Source organism: Eimeria acervulina, genomic scaffold (genome assembly GCF_000499425.1).
Source record: "Eimeria acervulina Houghton genomic scaffold, Eah_scaff2755, whole genome shotgun sequence".
In the NCBI taxonomy this organism is placed as follows: domain Eukaryota; phylum Apicomplexa; class Conoidasida; order Eucoccidiorida; family Eimeriidae; genus Eimeria; species Eimeria acervulina.
In genome coordinates this window covers 136-1,021 of record NW_013548038.1, presented here as the reverse complement: position 1 = coordinate 1,021, position 886 = coordinate 136, and the positions used below count along the sequence as shown (strand labels likewise).

Genomic DNA, 886 nt, shown 5'->3' with positions numbered 1-886 from the left:
AGGCCTCGAGTCTCCCATACAACCGGTCGCCACCTATCTGAGAAGCGAAACAGAGAAAGGGTTTAGGGTTTAGGGTTTTAGGGTTTAGGGTTTGGCTCCATCCAGAACACCATCAACGGAGGGTGTATCCGCAGATCGAGGGTTTACGGTTTCGCTCTTAAGGTGCATACGCACAACCCCTGTCTAGGGTTTACAGTCTAGGGTTTAGGGTTTAGGGTTTACCAATCTTAAGAATATTCACCACAGCGTCCAACCTCCCCGCCTCAGAGACGGGGAAGCGACCGCCAATTAAACTCTGCACGAAGTACTGCACTTCATCATCAGAAAACCGCATAGTCCGCGACCGACTGCAGCACAAACCCTAAACCCTAAACCCTAAACCCTAATGTCTTGAAGAGGAGGAGTGTGTTGCCTAGGGCTTGTCGGTTATGTGCAGGGTTTGTTTTATCCTCGTTTGTTTTCGCGTTGTGCACACATAGACCCATGGTTGTTTTGCCGCTTCGAGGGTTTAGGGTTTAGGGTTTAGGGTTTGTACCTCAGCGATTGCATCTGCCCTCTGCTCCGCATCAAGCGCATGCAGCCCCGACAAAGCAGCAGCCATCCCTTTCTTAATTAGGCCTGCTCGTTCTAATAGGCTCCACTCAGGCTGTCGCTGCATAACTAGCTCTTGCTTCACCTGCGCAAACCCTAAACCCTAAACCCTAAACCCTAAACCCTAAACCCTAGGGGGAAAGAAACCCGTGGAAGGCACTAGTTCAATGCATTTTGCAGCAGCAGCAACACGAAATGCAACAGCAGCACAAACAGCAGCAGCAAAAAACAAAAGTAGAAGACACAATAACGGCAGCAGCAGCACTTATAACAGCTGCTGCAGCAGTAGAAGCAG

The 886-nt window shown here is 50.0% G+C and overlaps 1 protein-coding gene across 1 annotated transcript; it reads right to left on the bottom strand.

Annotated features, from left to right (window-relative positions):
• Positions 1 to 320: 320 nt before the first annotated feature.
• On the bottom strand, positions 321 to 676 carry EAH_00067450 (vacuolar ATP synthase subunit h, putative; the record flags this gene model as incomplete). The annotated part of the gene is made up of 2 exons (XM_013392532.1): positions 321 to 347; positions 536 to 676. Coding segments are annotated over 2 exons (168 nt in total), but the record flags the coding sequence as incomplete, so codon positions are not given.
• Positions 677 to 886: the final 210 nt, after the last annotated feature.